The 17,002-nt window shown below is 35.0% G+C and overlaps 1 protein-coding gene across 1 annotated transcript in view; it reads right to left on the bottom strand.

Annotated features, from left to right (window-relative positions):
- The window catches only part of ANTXR1 (ANTXR cell adhesion molecule 1), a 331,895-nt gene that overhangs the window by 183,918 nt on the left and 130,975 nt on the right, over nucleotides 1-17,002 (bottom strand). Inside the window, exon 11 of the mRNA XM_044660903.1 lies at nucleotides 3,769-3,838. Coding sequence (XP_044516838.1) covers nucleotides 3,769-3,838 — 70 coding nt within the window. The remainder of the gene's footprint in view (nucleotides 1-3,768; nucleotides 3,839-17,002) is intronic.

The raw sequence follows: 17,002 nt of genomic DNA, 5'->3' as shown, positions 1-17,002 counted from the left end.
AAGAAAAATAGGCCATAAGGAGAAGGATGACCAAAAAGCCAGGGATGAAATTCAGTCTTTAAAAATTAGAATCAAAAAATTAGAAGCAAATGACTTCACAAGGCAGTAAGAGTCTATAAAACAAAATCAAAAGAATGAAAAAATTGAGGAAAATATGAAACACTTCACTGATAAAACCACAGACCTGGAAAATAGATCCAGAAGAGACAATTTAAGAATCATTGGACTACCAGAAAATCATGACAAAAGGAAAAGTCTGGATATCACTCTACAGGAAATTATTCAAGAAAATTGCCCTGACATTCTTGAACAAGAGGGAAAACTGGAGATTGAAAGAATTCACAGATCACCTCCTGTATTTAATCCCCAATTTACAACACCCAGAAATGTTATAGCCAAATTCAAGAACTATCAGACCAAGGAAAAGATACTACAAGCTGCTAAGAAGAAACCATTCAGATATCATGGAACCACAGTTAGGATAACTCAGGATCTGGCTGCATCCACACGGAAGGACTGGAAGGCATGGGATATGATATTCTGAAAAGCAAGGGAACTGGGTTTACAACCAAGAGTCAACTACCTAGCCAAACTGACTATATTCTTGCAAGGGAAAGTATGGTCATTTAATAAAATAGAAGCCTTCCAAGCATTCCTAAAGAAAAGACCTGACTTAAACAGAAAATTTGATGCCCAAACACAGAACTCAAGAGAATCCTCAAAAGGTAATTAAGAAAAGGGGAATTTTTTAAGGGACCCAATAAATTCAAATGATTTACATTCCTACAAGAAAAGATGATATTGGTAACTCTTAAAAATTGTTATTATAATCAGGGTAGCTAGAATAATTATACTTAGAGGGTACAGTGACAAACTGTATAGGATGATATGTCAAAAAATATAAAAACTGAGGCAGCTGGGTAGCTCAGTGGATTGAGAGTCAGGCCTAGAGACAGGAGGTCCTAGGTTCAAACCCGGCCTCAGCCACTTCCCAGCTGTGTGACCCTGGGCAAGTCACTTGACCCCCATTGCCCACCCTTACTAATCTTCCACCTATGAGACAATACAAGTACAAGGGTAAAAAAACATATATATATAAAAACTATGGGTAAAAAAAGAGGATAATACTAAGAGAAATGGGAAAAGAGATAAAATGGAGTAAATATATATTGCACATTGGGGAAGGTGAGGAGAAGACCAATACAATGGAAGGGTGAAAGAGGTTGGAGAAAGTCTCCAGGAAAATTTTAATCATTACTGTGGGAAGGATCAGAAAGGTTCAAATGGAAGGAAAATCTCCAACTCCAAATTCAATCATCATCATCATCATCAACAACAACAACAACAACAACACCAACATCATTCACATCATCAGCATCAGTGTCACCAATGTCATCATCAACATCAACATCAACATCTAACTATCCATCTTTTCCTGGCATTGGAAAGAGTTTTGCTTGGTGGACTAACATAAAAGCATACAATGCAGAGTACTGAATGAGAGCCAAAAGACCTTAACTCTAGGCTTGAGTGCCACTATGTGTCCTTTGGGGGTAAAGAAAGCCTTCTTTTTCCTGGACTCAGTTTCCTCATTTATGTGTGAGTGAAGCTTACCTGGACTCTGCATTAATTTAATCAATTAAATCAAAGAAATAGCCAGGTGCAAACAAGGAAAAAAAAGACTACTTAGATTCATAGACTCATGTATATTTTAATAGGAAGTTTGAAATGTTCTAATCTTAATTGAGCACTTCAGGCAATGTAGTGAACAGAACTCTGGACTTAGAATTGGAAGACCTAAGATCAAATGCTGCCTCAGAGACATTTTATTTGTGTGGTCCTAAGTAAATCTGCCTCAGTTTCCTTAGTTATGAAAGGGAGATAATGATAGCACTTACCTCCTAGGGTTGTTGCAGGGATTAAGTGAAGTAATATTTATAAAAAAAACACTTTGTAAACATTAAAGCACTATTTAAACAATAAAACTAAATCCTTATCTTCCATCTTAGAATGGAACTGTGTATTGGTTCTAAGGCAGAAGAGTGGTAAGGGCTAGACAATGGAGGTTAAATGACTTGCTCAGGGTCACTCAGCTAGGAAATGTCTGAGGTCAAATTTAAACCCAGGACATCCCATCTCTAGGCCTTTTGATCCACTGAGCCACCTAGCTGCCTACTATTTTATTTATTTTCCATGTGTTAGGAGAATGACATTCTACTTTTTATAAGAATCTCAATTCCTTATATCATACTTTATATTCTCAAGAATATGTTGAGGGCTCTTGTGTCATCATTAAGATTTTTTTAAAGAGAGAATTAAGAGAGAATATGCAAGAATACATTGGCTAATTTGATTGTTTATCTCCTTGCCTACTTCAAGCCAACAACCATTTCTATCATTTGGATTAAGGAAGTTCCGTCCCCCACTGGGTGTGTGCACATTATAATGATCCAATACTGGCTAATATTCACAGTATGAAAGAATACTTAGTAAGTTCATTAGCTGGGAGTCAAATACTAGAAGGCTAAAGTTGGAAAAGGCCTTAGAGATCATCTAGTTTATTCTATAGTTGATGAAATAGTTCCAAAAATTTGCTTTAAGTAGGTAGCTAGATGGCACAGTAGAGAGTTAAACCTGAAGTCAGAAAATTTTGAGTTTAAATCTGCTCTCAGATATTTTCCAGTTATATGACCCTGGGCAAGTCACTTAACCTCTAGTTGCCTCAGTTTCTCATCTGTAAAATGGGGATAAAAAAATAACACCTTCATCCCAGAGTTGTGAAGACAAAATGAGATAATTCATAAATCATCTTGCAAACCTAAAACACTATATAATGGCTAGCTATTATATTGCTGTTGTTCTTGTTATACACATTATTAATTTTATCACTACTATTCCTAAATTTATCAGTCTCCTTGATTGAAGGAAGATGTATTTTAATTACCCTAAATATCTGAATTTTACCCATCCTGCATTATGTAGTAAGGACATTGGTTCAATCAATGCTTTCAATTATTGATGCTGATAATCAGAGATTCTGACAATGCTAACAAATAAAGTATAAAGAAAGAAGTATAAATACAGTGCTGATTCGTGAATTTGCTATTCTTTTGTGTAAGGACCACAAGCCATTGTTTAGTCATTAGCATATATCCTATTAATAGTGAGATCATTTTTGTCTTAATCTACTAAATGGTGGGATGGAAAAATCCCTATATTTGGAGTTGGGCTCGCTGGGCTTGAAATCCCACGTCTGCTATTCACTACATGTGTGGCCTTTGGCAAGTCTTCTAGCCTTTTAGCATTTCATTTTCATCATCTGTAACATCAGGGTGTTGACCTAAATAAATCCGTCTCTAGCCCTGTGTAGCTCCTTTATCTAAGAATACTTCTATAATATATTTTCTGAGTCCAGTCATATTCTCTTATACTATTCTTTCTAGAGTTCATTGGGCTCATTTTCTCCATGCTGAGATTTTTAACAATTTCTCATTAATATACTCTGCATTCCAAATCTGTTTTTGCAACTGAAAGTCAAGACGTATATGCCTCTATAGGAATAGTCAGCATCATATTATATTTATATAACCACAGTTATATTTATAACCATACAAATGTATGTCAATGGTTTGCTGCAAAGAGTGACTGGTGGCTAATGAGTTCATGATCATGACAGATGCAAACATGAACAGCTTCCCTCAACCCAGACTTTGATTGTTAATAGAATTATCTCATTTCAAATATTTATGAACATTTATTAAAACTTACATGCCAACTTCTTCTAAGATGGGGGCTGGACAGAGCAAATAAGTATCTTCCACAGTAAAAGGCTTCTTATCTGGAAAAAGAAAGGAAGTTGATGCATAAGGGTTTAAAGGGTCATGTAAGTTCCTGATCTCCCAAAATTATAAAGAATGGGCTGGTAATTTTCATAGAGGGCTTATAATGTTCAGCTCTGGGCAAGTAAAAGCCACTCTGCCCAGTACCGGGTCTCTGAACTAGAATTATATTTGTCTAGTTGAACTTCATTAGTCAAAAAGACATCATGAGAGTCAGAAGACCTGAATTCTAGACCTGAGATTACAAGGAACTTGATGAGTGACCTGGAGTAAGAAATTTTCCTTCTCTTATCCTCAGTTTCCCTATGTGTAAAATAAGAAGACTGGACTAAATAATTGCTAAGGTTCTTTCTAGTTCTAAAATTCTGTAATTGACTAAGTTGATTGCCTGTCATGAGAAAGGGATTGTATGAATGTTCTGGGGGTATAGAAAGATGTGTAAGACCCCACATTGCCTTCGAGAAACTTATAGTCTTTCATGAAAGACAAAGTAAATAAAAGGAAAGTTAATTAAAAATAATAACAAAAAACTACATTATACTAGTGTAGTGCCAAATAAGTTCCATGAATAAAAAGAATTCAGAAGGAGAGATCATTGTCATAGTTAAGTTCACTGAGAAGATATATGAGCAGGGTGAGAGTGAGCATTCCCATTCAGTTTTATATGTCATTCATTTTGTAGAAAGGACCTTGGCTCAAATAGTGCTTTCAGTTACTGATGCCAAAAATCAGAGATTCTGACAATGCTAAAAAAGAAAGCATAAAGAAGTTAAAAAGCATAAAGAAGTATAAAGAAGTTAAAGTATAAAGAAGCTAAAAAAGAAAGTATAAAGTGCCGATTCGTGAATTTTCTATTCTTTTTGTGCTGTAACCACTGTTTTAATCATGAGCATATATCTGATTAATAGTGAGATCAGGTGAGAGCAAAAGCATGAGAAAAATAGGAATACAAAATAAGTGAGCTTTTTCATTTGCTTGTTTGTTTTTAAATGGAAGAGAAATTTTGTATAGAAGAACAGCATGAGATAGATTAGGAAGTTAGTTTAGGACCAAATTGTCAAGGGCCTTAAGTATTAGGCTAAGAAGTTTGGATATTAATGTATGGGTAATAATAAATCACTGGAGGGTTTTGTTCATGTTGTATGGGTGCATGTGTGTGCACATGCTCTCATGTGAGTGTGTGTGTTGTGTGTGTGTGTGTGTGTTTGTGTGTGTGTGTGTGTTCCCATCATCTCAGGACTATAGGCAGGGAAATTAGAGCTAATTGACACAATTAAATAATTCTTATGTTCCTACTATATGCAAAACCATATGTTTAGTGTTGCTATTAATAGGGATACTAATATATAAGAAAGCCATAATCCCTGCCCTTAAAGAGCACATATTCCACAGATAGTATGTCATGAGAGAAAAAAAATTTAAGTAAAATGAATAATAAATAATTGATTACAGTCACTGATTTAAAACCATAAATTCATTAGGATTCTCACACATTATGTAGTAATGACCACTATATCTCACCTACCGTTTCCGGTGCTGCCTTAAAGGGCAAAAATTGGTGTTTTGTATTATTAGTTGTTTTATGATCATGTTAGAAAACTATGAAGTGGAATCATTTCATTACTTCAGATTACTGTTGCTGATTCTCAAAAGAGCTATAAAGTAGAAGAAAATGTGAGTCTTGTTTCTGCAAGGTCCTTCCTCTTCCCCTATAGTTCTTTCTCACTTTTAGAAAGAGTCTTCAGAATTTCAAAATAAGACCTAAATCTAGCCAGATTAGTTTTCACTAGCCAATTACTTCCACCTGTAAATTGAACTTCTTATACCGGTCCCTGACTCTTTTTAAAAAAAATAATTAATTTTTTTGTGCAGAACTGGGAAAGCATTGTACACAACAACAGCAATAGTGTATGATGATTATCTGTGAAAACTTGGCTGCTCTCAGCAATGCAGTGATCTGGGACAATCCTGAGAGACTTATGATGGGGAATGTTATCTACCTTCAGAGAAAGAACTGTTGGAGTCATCTTTCATATCATTGTATATATGGTTTTATTTTGGGGTTTCTGTTATGTATGAGTTTGCTCTAAAAACAATGCCCATTATGGAGGTGTATTTTGCATGACAACAAAAATGAAATTAAAAAAAATATTCCTCCCCACAATTACATGGAAAAGCAATTTTAAACACTTTTTTCTTTCAGATTTTGAATTCCAAATTCTCTCATTTCCTCTCACCCTTTCTCCCTTCCCCTTCCCTGAGATAATAAACAATCTGAGATAGTCTCTAACTCTTTTGTCAGCTGCGTAGATTAATAGGAGTCTTTTTCTTAGCAAGAAACAGAAGACAAGAGCTAACTTCCTTGGATCAGCCACCAACTAACCACATATTAAGGAAAATACATATCAACACATTAACAAGTTTGGAGCAACTACTGGGCACTGTTTTGAAGTACTGAATTCATTGGTTTGCCTAGCTTTCTTTTTTATTTTTTTTTTCAGATTACATGTTGATAAAAATTTTAATACAAATTATCTGATATTTTGCAATTCATATTCTCTCCATCTCCTCTCCCCAAGAAGACAAATAATATGATATGTTGATCCTATGTTAACATGCAATATATAGTTCATTTTTATCATGTTATGAAATAAGACACATATTGCTTACATGAGAAAAATTCATGGAGAAAATAAAGGGAAGAATAGTATGCTTCAATCTGCATTTTGACTCTGCTACTTTTATGGTGGTGGATATCTGTTTTCATCATGAGTCCCTTGGAGTTGTCCTGAAGCCCTGTCTTGATAATAGTTGTCATTCACAGTTCAGCATCATATATTATTATTGTTACTATGTACAATGTTTTCCTGGTTCTGATCACTTCACTTCGCATCACTTCATATAAGTCTTTCCAGGTTTTCTTATGATCATCTTCTTTGTCATTTCTTATGGCACAATAGTATTCCATGACAATCATGTACCACAATTTGTTCAGCCATTCCCCATTTGATGGGCATACCTTCAGTTTTTTTTTTTTTTGCCACCACAAGAAGAGCGAATATATATAATTGTACAAGTAGATCTTTCCTCCCTGTCTTTGTTCTTTTTGGAATATAAACCTAGTAGTGGTGTTGCTATGTCAAAGAATATGCAGTCTTATGGCCCTTTGGGCATGGCTTCAAATTGCTCTCCAGAATAGTTGTATCAGTTAAGTTCACAGCTCCACCAACAGTGTATCCAAATACCCTCCAACATTTATCATTTTCCTTTATAATTTTTTTTGTAATTAACCAGTCTAATAGATGTGAGGCGATATCTCAGAGCTGTTTTAATTTACATTTCTCTAATTAATAGTGATTTGGAGTATTTTTTCACATGACTAAAGATAGTTTTAATTACATCTGAGAATTACCTGTTCATATCCTTTGACCATTTGTCAGTCAGCGAGTGTCTTATATTCTTATAAATCTGACAACATTCACTGTGTATTTGAGAAATTAGGTCTTTGTCAGAGATACTTGCTATAAAGATTTTTTCCCAGTCTGTTGTTTGCCTCTTAATCTTGATTGCATTGATTTTGTTAGTGCAAAAGCCTTTTGATTTAATGTAGTCAAAGTTACCTATTTTACATCTTGTAATGTTCTTTATATCTTGCTTAAACATAAATTATTTCCTTATCTATAGGTCAGACAAGTAAACTATTTTGTGCTTCTCTAATTTGTTCATGGTATGACTTTTTATATCTAAATCATGTGTCTATTTTGACTTTATTTTGGTATATGGCATGAGATATTGGTCTATGCCAAGTCTGTGCCATACTGTTTCCAGTTTTCCAAGCAGTTTTTATCAGTGAGTTCTTCCAAAAGCCAGGATCATTAGGTTTTTCAAAAGTTAGGTTACTATGGTCATTTACTGTTGCATGTATAATATATTCCTTTGGTCCACNAAGTTAGGTTACTATGGTCATTTACTGTTGCATGTATAATATATTCCGTTGGTCCACCACTCTATTTCTTAGCCAGTATCAGACTGTTTTGACAGTAACCACTTCATAATATCATTTGAGTTTTGGTACAGTTAAGCCACCTTTCTTCACACTTTTTTTTATTGATTCCTTTGATATTCTAGATCTTTTGTTATTTTTAAATGAATTTTGGTATTTTTCTAGATCGAAGAAATAATTTTGGGGAGGTTTGATTGGTGTGACACAATAAGCAAATTAATTAATTTAGGTAGAGTTGTCATTTTTATTAAATTACTTTGACCTACCCATGAACAATTAATGTTTTCTGAATTTTAGGTCTATGACTTAATTTATGTGAAAAATGTTTTGTAGTTGTAATTATCCAATTCCTGAGTTTATTTTGGCAAGTAGATTCCTCAGGCATTTTGTTTTGCCTACTATTATTTTTAATGGGATTTCTCTTTCTATCTCTTATAATTGGGCTTTATTTGTAGTATAGAGAAATGCTGATGATTTAGGTTGATTTATTTTATATCCTGCAACTTTGCTAAGCTTGGTAATTGTTTTGATTTTTTTTATTGACTCTCTAGAATTCTCTGAGCTTACCATCATGTCATCTGCAGAGAGAAATAATTTTATTTTCTCATTGCCTATTCCAATTCCTTCAATTTCTTCTTCTCTTATTGCTATAGCTAGCATTTTTAGTATAATATTGAAAAGCAGTGGAGATAATGGGCATCTTTGCTTCACTTCTGATTTTATTGGAAAGGCTTCTACCTTGTCTCCATTGCAGATGCTGCTTGCTGATGGTTTTTAATAGCTACTATTTTTCATTTTGAAGAATATTCCATTTACTTCAATGTTCTTTAGTTTGCCTAGTTTTCTATAGACTTCCTAATGTCACATGCACATAACTACTCTTCAAAAATCTCCCCAGAAGGTATGGGAGGATAACTGATGGAAATCACTCACATGGCAAGACCACAGAATCACATTATCTTATGGGAACTTTCTATGTTGGACTATAAATAAACACCACCAGTGAAAGTTCTAAGCAGCTGACATATTGGTCTTGACCTAAGTGATCTGACTGGCTAAGCTCAAAACTCAACTTGCCAGATTTCTGGGGATTTCATAAATAAAAATCTACAAGCTTGGCATGAACCTCCTTTTCAAGAGGAATAAGATAATAACATTTGCATAGCTGATTAATTAACATGGGGTAGATACATAACTTCTATACATAAAATGAATTACTCTAAGAAAACAGAAGTCTGAAAACATTAAGAAAGCTAAATCCATGGGACATGAAGTCAAATTATTAAGCTATAAGTTCTTCGAAAATTTTAAGTAGACCATGCATAGATTTTAGAGTTGCTCCAGGGTGGAGAGGAAGGACATTGTGATAAATGGATAAGTTTGGGTCCCAAAGAAATCACTCATGAGTCATTTTATATGGTTCCTTTAAACCTCACTGTCTCCTACAATAAATGCAACAGAGGAATACTGGATTTGTGATCAAATATCCTTAATTCAAATTCCAATTTATCTGCATATAAAAGTATCGGATTGGATTGGATTGGATGTTACCTTAGCTCAGTGGTTCCCAAACTTTTTTGGCCTACCACCCCCTTTCAAGAAAAAAATATTACTTAGCGCCCCCTGTCACATACTATCACCACCTCCTTACAGTTATTCACCATCCCCAAATGTACCTGTGGCTATTACCACCTCACTGGATCACTACAGCACCCACCAGGAGGCGGTGGCGCCCACTTTGGGAATCACTGCCTTAGCTTTGGGTCTCAGTTTCTTCATTGGACTACATGGTCTCTAAGATCCTTTCCTAGTCTGTCTATTTAAAATGTCTGGTATCAGTTAAGTATCCTTTTCTTCCTTTTCTCTTGCTCTCTTTCTGCTGTCATCCCACATCAGCTAGTAGGATTCAGATGTTTCAAGAGGAAAAGTAATTGGAAGTTACTTTTGGGATATTTCTAAAACATTGTCTTAAATCTTTCTATCAATGGAAATCTCTGCTCATTTAGATAGTTTCTTAGGCTCCTTACCCCATAGGTCGCCCATGAGCTCAGGACTGACCTCTCTCCTTTGGAAAGGGGAATTGGCTTTAGTGCACCCATTCATTTCACCACAAAAATGAATGATGTGTGTATGTGCTCTAAACAAATGAGAAGCATTTCATTTCCAATAACTTTAGTCATCTGATTCCCTCTTGGAACAGTATATTGGAGAAAAAGGAATAATAGTGAAGGCCATCATCTGCTATTCAGTTGGTCTGTTAGGCATTTATGAAATGCCATTCTCCCTTCCCTTCAACCTCTTGCAGAAGGCAATTAGCTCTTGGATTTTATGAATCTAGAGCAGTTAGAGAGCATAGTAGCTAGAGATCTAAGCTTCAGGTCAACTCTGGCATCAGACTAGTAGTGTGAACTATATATATCACCTAATCTCTATTTGTTTCAATTTCTTCAATTGTAAAATCGGAATAATAATTGCATCTATCTCCTGGGATTGTTGTGAGGATCAAACAAGATATTTGTAAAGTACTTAGTATAGTACTTGGCACATAGCAGGCATCATATAAATGTTAGTTATTATTATTATTATTATTATTATTATTATCATTATTCCAGTTTGTGAATTGTTCTAACTCCTGGTTTCCTCTGTCTTTTTAACTCTTTCTGAGATTATCAGCCAACTCCTTTTCTGAAATTTATTGCCTTCCAAAAATCAATATTTGGAGGGTAAAAGTGCCCTTTATCATTAAAAACTGATTTCAGAAACTTAACTAGATGTATTCAAAGTCAATTAGTGTTATTTACATTGGCTAGAACTCTCAAGTTTTTGCTTATACATTACAGTATTATATGGAGAAAGATTAAGTTAAAAACAGGGGAAATTGCCTGAATTGGGTCATCCTATTATTCTACTCAACCCAAAGTCTTTTAAAATAAAAACATATGTTGGGACTTGAGAAGATAAAAGTTTAGTGAGCATTAGGAATCAAGAAGGGAAGATACTTTGTTGGGCAACGGAAGGAATATTTTTTAAAGTTTAAAAGCTAACTACATTTATTTTTTTTAAATTGATGATTAGCTGAGTCCAGGAAAGGACTTCAATCACTTTGAGAAATACTTTTCATTTCCCTAAGCCAGGAGAGCAAAGATGAGGTGTGTGAATGTGTATATGTATGTGTATGTCTATGTATAAACACATATACACATAGAGGGGCATTAGAAAAGATAACACTTTCATTAAGTTGGCAATGAAAAAAGATGGAAATTGAAAAAAGGTCATATTAATGTATTATATTTTTAAATCCTTACCTTACCTCTTAGAACAAGTATTGGTTCTAAGACAGAAGAATAGTAAAGACTACACTATTATTAGGTTTAGATCAACATCTCACACCCTACACCAAGATAAATTCAGAATGGGTGAACGACTTGAATATAAAGAGGGAAACTATAAATAAGTTAAGTGAACACAAAATAGTATACCTGTCAGATCTGTGGGAAAGGAAAGATTTTAAAACCAAGCAAGAGTTAGAGAAAATTACAAAATGTAAATTAAATGGTTTTGACTATATTAAACTAAAAAGCTTTTGTACAAAAAAAAACAATGTAGTCAAAATCAGAAGGGAAACAACAAATTGGGAAAAAATCTTTATAACAAAAAACTCTGACAGGGGTCTAATCACTCAAATATACAAGGAGTTAAATCAATTGTATAAAAAATCAAGCCATTCCCCAATTGATAAATGGGCAAGAAACATGAACAGGCAATTTTCAGGTAAAGAAATCAAAAGTATCAATAAACACATGAGAAAGTGTTCTAAATCTCTAATAATTAGAGAAATGCAAATCAAAACAACTCTGAGGTATCACCTCACACCTAGCAGATTGGCTAAAATGAAAGAAGGGGAGAGTAATGAATGTTGGAGGGGATGTGGCAGAATCGGGACATTAATGCATTGCTGGTGGAGTTGTGAACTGCTCCAACCATTCTGGCTGGCAATTTGGAACTATGCTCAAAGGGCTATAAAAGACTGCCTGCCCTTTGATCCAGCCATACCATTGTTGGGTTTGTACCCCAAAGAGATCATAGATGAACAGACTTGTACGAAAATATTTATAGCTGCACTTTTTGTAGTGGCAAAAAACTGGAAAATGAGGGGATGTCCTTCAATTGGGGAATGGCTGAACAAATTGTGGTATATGCGGGTGATGGAATACTATTGTGCTAAAAGGAATAATAAACTGGAGGAATTCCATGCAAATTGGAGAGACCTCCAGGAAGTGATGCAGAGCGAAAGGAGCAGAGCCAGAAGAACATTGTACACAGAGACTGATATACTGTGGTAAAATCAAATGTAATGGGCTCCTGTACCAGCAGCAATGCAATGACACAAGACAGCTCTGAGGGATTTATGGTAAAGATGCTACCCACATTCAGAGGAAGGACTGCAGGAGAGGAAACATATAAGATAAACAATTGCTTGAATGCATGGGCTGAGGCGGACATGATTGGGGATGTAGACTCGAAGCTACCACACCAATGCAACTAACAACAATTTGGAAATAGGTCTTGATCAAGGACACATGACAAAACCAGTGGAAATGTGCGTTGGCCATGGGTGGGGGGAGAGCGGGGGTTGAAGGGGAAAGTAGGGGCATAAAGTATGTAAACAGGTTAAAAATCAATATTAATAAATGTTTAATAACTTTAAAAAAGGACTACACTATTGACATTAAGTGATTTGCTCAGGGTCTAGGACATATCTGAGGCATATTTTAACCTAGGACCTGACCTTCCATCCACAGAGCAACCTAACTGCCCCCACAATAATAAATTATTAACGAAGTTATGAATTGGTCTAACCATACTAGAAAGTGATTTAAAATTAAGCAAAAAGTGACTAAAATGTCCATATCTTTCCCATATCTTTCTACCATTAACATATATCACAAGGAGGTCAGTGACAAAAAGAAAGGTTTCTTATATACCATAATATTTATAGCAATGCTTTTTGTGGTGGCAGGGAACTAAAAGCAAAGTAGAACAGGGAACATCTAAGCAAGTTTAGGTACAAGAATATAAAGGAATAATCCTGTACTGTAAGAAATGATGAATATGACAACTAGAGAAGCATGGAAAGAATTCTATGGACTGATGCAAAGTGAGCAGAACCAGGGAAACAATCTATACAACAACTGAAATGATATTAGAAAGAACAGAAACAACAAAACAACTGAAACCTAATGCAGTGAAATGTTAATGGCCAAGGGATAAGGAAGACACTTTCTACACTTCATTCACAGAGACAGGGGAACATGACTGTGGATTAATGCCTAGAACATCAAATTTTCTGATATGTTGTTTAATTAATCTGAATTTTTCTCTTCCTTCCCCCCCTCCTTTATTATAAAGAGAGGGATACAATTGGTAAGTGGTGATATAAAAGCAATAGATATCTATAAAAATTTATTAAAAAATAAAAATAGGAAGAGTTATGACAATGAAGTTTCTGATAAGAATTAGAAAAATGGCTGGATGATACAGAACAGACAGGTTTAGAGAATAAAGAGATCTTAGAGTTTATTTAATCCTAAACTTTCATTTTACAGAGGAGGAAAATAAGACATAGAGAAATTTACTGATTTATCCATAGATGTCTAGCTACCTAGTAAAACTATTACTATTGGCACCAACACTTAACACAGTTGCTGACACATAGTAGGTAAAAATAAATATTTATTGATTGACTACTGAAGAATCTAAGTCTCTTGGCTCCTATTCCACGGTTTGTTTTGATAAAATTACAATAGATGTTAACAATAAAGTCCTTTGGAAGGGCTTAGAACCAGATATGGAAAAGAGTTTGTGGGTGGATTGGAAGTGATGTGAATATGGTTCAAGATTTATCAATTAATATGCCATGGACTGATAAGATTTTAAGTTGGAAAGAATCTGAAAGATATTCAACTTTTTATCTCCTTCTGTTGCAAAGAAGTAAAACCAAACTCTAAAATCCACCATGATCCATAAACTAAAAATGTGTGATTTTCCAAGTCTATATTTTGCTTTAAAATATCTACTTCATAAATGGTGAAATAGGAAGTTCTCAGTTTAGGTTAAATGCTGGCCAATGATTTCCTACCCAATTTAAATGCTAAGATTAATAGATTAATGGATTTCAAGTATTTTAAAATAGTAGGCAGTCCATTTTGGATATAATTATTGGCTTTTGGTTAAAAGTAAAAGGGGGAGGGTGCAGCTGGGTAGCTCAGTGGATTGAGAGCCAGGCCTAGAGACGGGAGGTCCTAGGTTCAAATCCGGCCTCAGCCACTTCCCAGCTGTGTGACCCTGGGCAAGTCACTTGACCCCCATTGCCTACCCTTACCAATCTTCCNTTTATATTTATTATATTACATATAACATAGTTTTGGACATATAATATAATTTATTATGTAATTAATTATATTAAATAATCCAATAAACTAATGTATTATATTTATGTTATATATATAGTTTATTATATTATATATATTTAAAATATTAAATACCAATGTAATTTTTAATTAAGGGAGAAAAGCCAGCCTAGAGTGAGTTTAGCTCTTTTGTTTTTGCCACTATCATCAATGAAAATCAATCAAATAACAGACATTTTGTAAGTGTCGATTAGATGCCAAACAGAAATCAAATCATTTCTGCCCTCTCCCTGTTTTGACTACTGAAGTCCCTGACTTCCTTTACTTTTCAACTAAAATCCTACCATCTATGGGAAACCTTCTCCAAAGCCTCTTAATTCCATTGTCTTCTCTCTGTCAATTGTCTCCCATTTATCCTGTATATTTTTTATACATTTGTTTGCATTGCTGTCTCCTTCATTAGATTGTAAGCTCTTTGAGGGCCAGGGCTTTCTTCTGCCTCTTTTTGTAACCCCAGAGCTTAACACAGTGCCTAGCACATAATACATGCTTAATAAATGTTTATTGATAGATTGTCCTCAAGGAGCTTATGTTCTAAGACAGAGACAACATGCATATTAATAAGCACAATATATGTAAAATCAACCATCTTTTGGGGAAAGGGCACTCATAGTTGGTTAGGGTGTTAAGAAAAGGTATATGGAAAAGGAGATTTTTGAGCCAAGGATCTACTCAAGACAGGTAACTCTAAGAGGAAGGAAGGATAATGTTCTAAGGTAAAGGGATAGACATTCATGGTAGACGGAGTGTCTTGTGTGAGGAATAGCAAAAGTCTAGTTTGGCCGTACTATAGTATGGCAAGGGAGCTAATGCAGAATAAATTTGGAAATGTAGTTTGGGGTCAGGTTTTCAAGGGCTTTAAAACCATATAGAGGAGCCTATATAAGTTGTCCCCAAAGTCTTAGTGCTGTTTGAAGCTCTTAGAGCTCTGAGAGTCAGCTAAATTGGTCCAAAATATATTTTGTTGCTCTTGTTCAGTTGTTTCAGTCATGTCTGATCCTTCCTGATCCTTTCTGGGGTTTTCTAGGCAAAGGTATTGAAATGGTTTACTATTTCCTTCTCTAGCTCATTTTATAGATAAGGAAGCTAAAGCAAAAAAGGCTAAGTGACTTGACCAGGATCTCACATTTAGTAAATTTCAAGATTGGAACTGAACTCAGGAAGAGGATCTTCCTGTCTCCAGTTTTTGGAACTCTATTCACTGAGTCCATATAAGGTACACAACTAGGCCAGCACTTGCAGCCTTCCAGGTTTGGCTGCATGTGCTTAATCGATATTGTCTTTGAGAGCCCAAGGTACTAGGCAGCTGGGCGGCTCAGTGGATTGAAATCCAGACCTACAGATGAGATGTCCTGGGTTCAAATCTGGATTCAGACACTTCCTAGCTGTGTGTCCCTGGTCAAGTTACTCCACCTCAATTGTCTAGTCTCTATTACTCTTTTGCTTTGAAAGCAATACTTAGTATAAAGTAAGGGCTTAAAAAAAAAAGAACCCAAGTTCCCTTCCATGTATTTGATGTTTACAGAGGGTTTCATTAGTAAAGGGAGTTTAATAATATGGCAAAAATGAGGAAACTAGCTTTTAGATCTAAGAAATAAATATAGTTTTCTTCTTCACCAAGTATAAATCATAGGTCATTGACTCGCAACAGCCCACATTGTTTTGCTTCTGTTTTCAATATCAGTTGCATATAGGAAGGTGCAGATTTCATCATTATGTTAAAAAAGGACCTGCTTCTGAATCCCAATGTTGCAAAAAACCCTACTGGTCATGACCTAAAACATGAATTCCTAACTTGGGAGTTCAAGAACTTGTTTTTAAAAATATTTTAATAAATGTATTTCAATATGTTTGGCTTCCTTTATGATACTGGGTATTTATTTTATGTAGTTAAGGAGTTATTCTGAGAAGTCCGCAGGCTTCCCCAGACTGCCAAAGGGTTCTATGATATACAAATAAAGGTTAAAAATCCAAACAACTGAGAATTCTAGTACTTATTTCCAACAATATGAAATTTTAGCCCATTAACCTTTGGTTAGTAAATGAGTTCCTTAAAACAAAAGCCTGGGTAATTTTTTATTTTTATAACCTCTGGCCCTTAACACATGATCTTACATGTAGTGGGTGCTTAATAAACATTTGATTGCTTTCTATGCTTGGTCCTAAGAAGGAGAAAAGAAATTGGAGATTTAGTCCCTACTCACAGCTTTCTTCTCCTTCATTTTCTGTTTTTCAAAAAGAATCATTTTAAAAGAACTGCTTCCTTTCCTCTCCATCCACTGAGTTTTGTCCATCATTTACTGCATTCATGGCAAGTAAAAAAGTGGTGTGGTAACCACAAAGACACCAGATAATGATGCTCTCTTTGCTGGTGGTATTTGATTACTACCGCACAAAGGACATCCATGTTGACATACTCTGTATTCTTCCCTGGGCTTTAGAATGGCTTCAGCAAACCCAATCTGCCTCTTTCCTTTCACTCTCTCACCCCTTCCTTTCAATTTATTTACTCACTATTTTCTCTGATCTTTTTTGTTTTACATCATCAATCAGCAACCTGGAGGTCATTTACCATCAAGATGTATATTCATAGACAGGCACTCAGAGAAATGAAGTTGAACTAACTCTCTCTCTCTCTCTCTCTCTCTCTCTCTCTCTCTCTCTCTCTCTCTCTCTCTCTCTCTCTCTCT

The sequence above is a fragment of the Gracilinanus agilis genome, chromosome 2 (assembly GCF_016433145.1).
Source record: "Gracilinanus agilis isolate LMUSP501 chromosome 2, AgileGrace, whole genome shotgun sequence".
NCBI lineage: Eukaryota > Metazoa > Chordata > Mammalia > Didelphimorphia > Didelphidae > Gracilinanus > Gracilinanus agilis.
Note: the sequence above shows the minus strand (reverse complement) of the source record. Positions and strands in the feature narration are given on the sequence as shown.